The sequence below is a fragment of the Rhagoletis zephyria genome, unplaced genomic scaffold (assembly GCF_001687245.7).
Source record: "Rhagoletis zephyria isolate East Lansing unplaced genomic scaffold, Rhagoletis_zephyria_1.1 Rzeph_scaffold_55336, whole genome shotgun sequence".
Lineage (NCBI taxonomy): Eukaryota > Metazoa > Arthropoda > Insecta > Diptera > Tephritidae > Rhagoletis > Rhagoletis zephyria.
This window is the reverse complement of record NW_016212388.1, coordinates 1-1816: the sequence shown is the minus strand read 5'-3', so window position 1 is coordinate 1816 and position 1816 is coordinate 1. Positions and strand designations below refer to the sequence as shown.

General features: G+C 32.4%; 1 protein-coding gene across 1 annotated transcript; it reads right to left on the bottom strand.

The window, feature by feature from the left end:
- On the bottom strand, window positions 1-1803 carry LOC108356194 (glycerol-3-phosphate dehydrogenase [NAD(+)], cytoplasmic-like). Its single transcript, XM_017607318.1, has 4 exons — window positions 1793-1803; window positions 1567-1720; window positions 1408-1500; window positions 1-220 (listed from the first exon to the last, which is right to left on the bottom strand). The coding sequence occupies exons 2-4, from the start codon at window positions 1647-1649 to the stop codon at window positions 184-186; spliced, it is 213 nt and encodes a 70-aa protein (XP_017462807.1). The 5' UTR covers window positions 1650-1720; window positions 1793-1803; the 3' UTR covers window positions 1-183.
- Between the last annotated feature and the right edge of the window lie 13 nt (window positions 1804-1816).

Below are 1816 nucleotides of genomic sequence, written 5' to 3'. Positions count from 1 at the left end.
TTTTTTTTTTTGTTTTGTTTTTATCGATGTATGTATGTATGTAAGGCATAACGTATTGAGAGAACATACATAAATTAATGTTATGCGCTCTAATACTTATGCATATGTATATTCCATTTATATCTTTTCCCGAAAATCCAATTAGGCGCGATTTGTATGTTTTATGGCAAAGAGTGTAGAAAATTACAACTTCGGTTGCACAACAATAATGGGCTCATCCCTAAGAGAAATGGAAAATGTGGAAAATTGTTTTTAGTGTTAAAATGCGTGAAGAGAAACATATGCAATTGAGTGCCAAGAGTGGTTAATGATTATTTGTTAGTAATGCTTGGGATAGTTAAGTTTTTGATAGAGGAAACATAAAAGTTCGCTGACGCATGCACATACATATACATGATTTTAGAGCGGAAATATATTCGTTGGATGATATCTGCAATAAAAATGATAATAATTATAACTGTACGCCAATAGCTAAGGCAAACAAAGCGAAAAAGGCTATGCACAAAATTTTTAAAAATAAATACAAACCGTTTGATAAAAAGCAAGTGAAGGCATGATAATTTGGAAACACACTTTTCACCACTCAACCTCAATGAATTTGAGTTTTCAATATCTTATTCATCACTTTGTTTAAATACTATTAGAAATAAGAAGCCTGAACTAAGGAATGCTGTCCAACAAAGGCTTAAAATATACATATAAGTAACTACCAGATATACATATGTAAATGAAAAAGAAAACAGCCCGTAGTTGCTGGCCATTTATGAAGTGGTTTTCTATGACCCCTACAGAGGGTAAATGCAGCGAAACGTTGTTTTAACCGTTGAATATTAATAAATATAAAGGGGATTTAGAAATTTCATCATTCGCCACCACCAACTATCATGCGTGATTAACCGCACAGCCTATTTGACTGTCGTAACAAAAAAATAAAAAATGTGAGACAATTTTCTACAAATTGTGTGCAATGTTAGAGTAAGAAAATAAGGTGTGGTGCGGCAAATTTTGCTTCTAGAATAAAATAAAATACTTTGGTGTCGAACAGAAGTGTATTTACAATTTAATATTTTATATACAGATACTTAAACGTAATAGTTAAATATAAGCGAAAAATTAAAGCTAACTGCAATCATTAACAACTTCAACAAAAGCAAAATAAGTAAGTACAAGTGAACGAGAAACGTGCAACTACTAAATTAGGCTACATACAAACGTAAATTGCAAATCAGGTTACAAAATAAGAACAACTTTTAATGGAAACATTAAGGAGGAAACAAATAACATTAAGGAACAAACAAAACAAAGGGAAAATTTTGATTCATAAGGAATATTGCTTTAGTGGAATTACTGCTTTTTAGGAAGCTCATTGTAAGAGGAAAAAGTGCACTAGAGAACACATCAACTTACATATGCTCAGGGTGATTACGTATGCAATCAATAAAATCTTGAACTTTCAACTGACTTGTGCAGATCTTATGAATGGCCGTGAACAGTGGGAATCTGTAAGCAAAAATTTGTTAAAATTATTAGATATTAAACTAAACAAACAGTTGTGTGCATATTTACTTTTCTTCCAAGCCCTTGTTCTTCAGCATGTAATTCACTTCTTCGGCGGTGGGGGGACCTTGCAATTTCTGTCCATTCAACATTTCGTTTTCGAGTTGTTCGATAGTTTTTCCAGTTTTCACAAAAGCCTCTGCAACGCGACGGTTACGACCACCTATTAAAGAAATGAAAATATACAATTGTAGCATATTTAAATTTAACCTTCTTCATCTCTACAATGACCTACCATAGCAAGTGGTAATCAGATCAG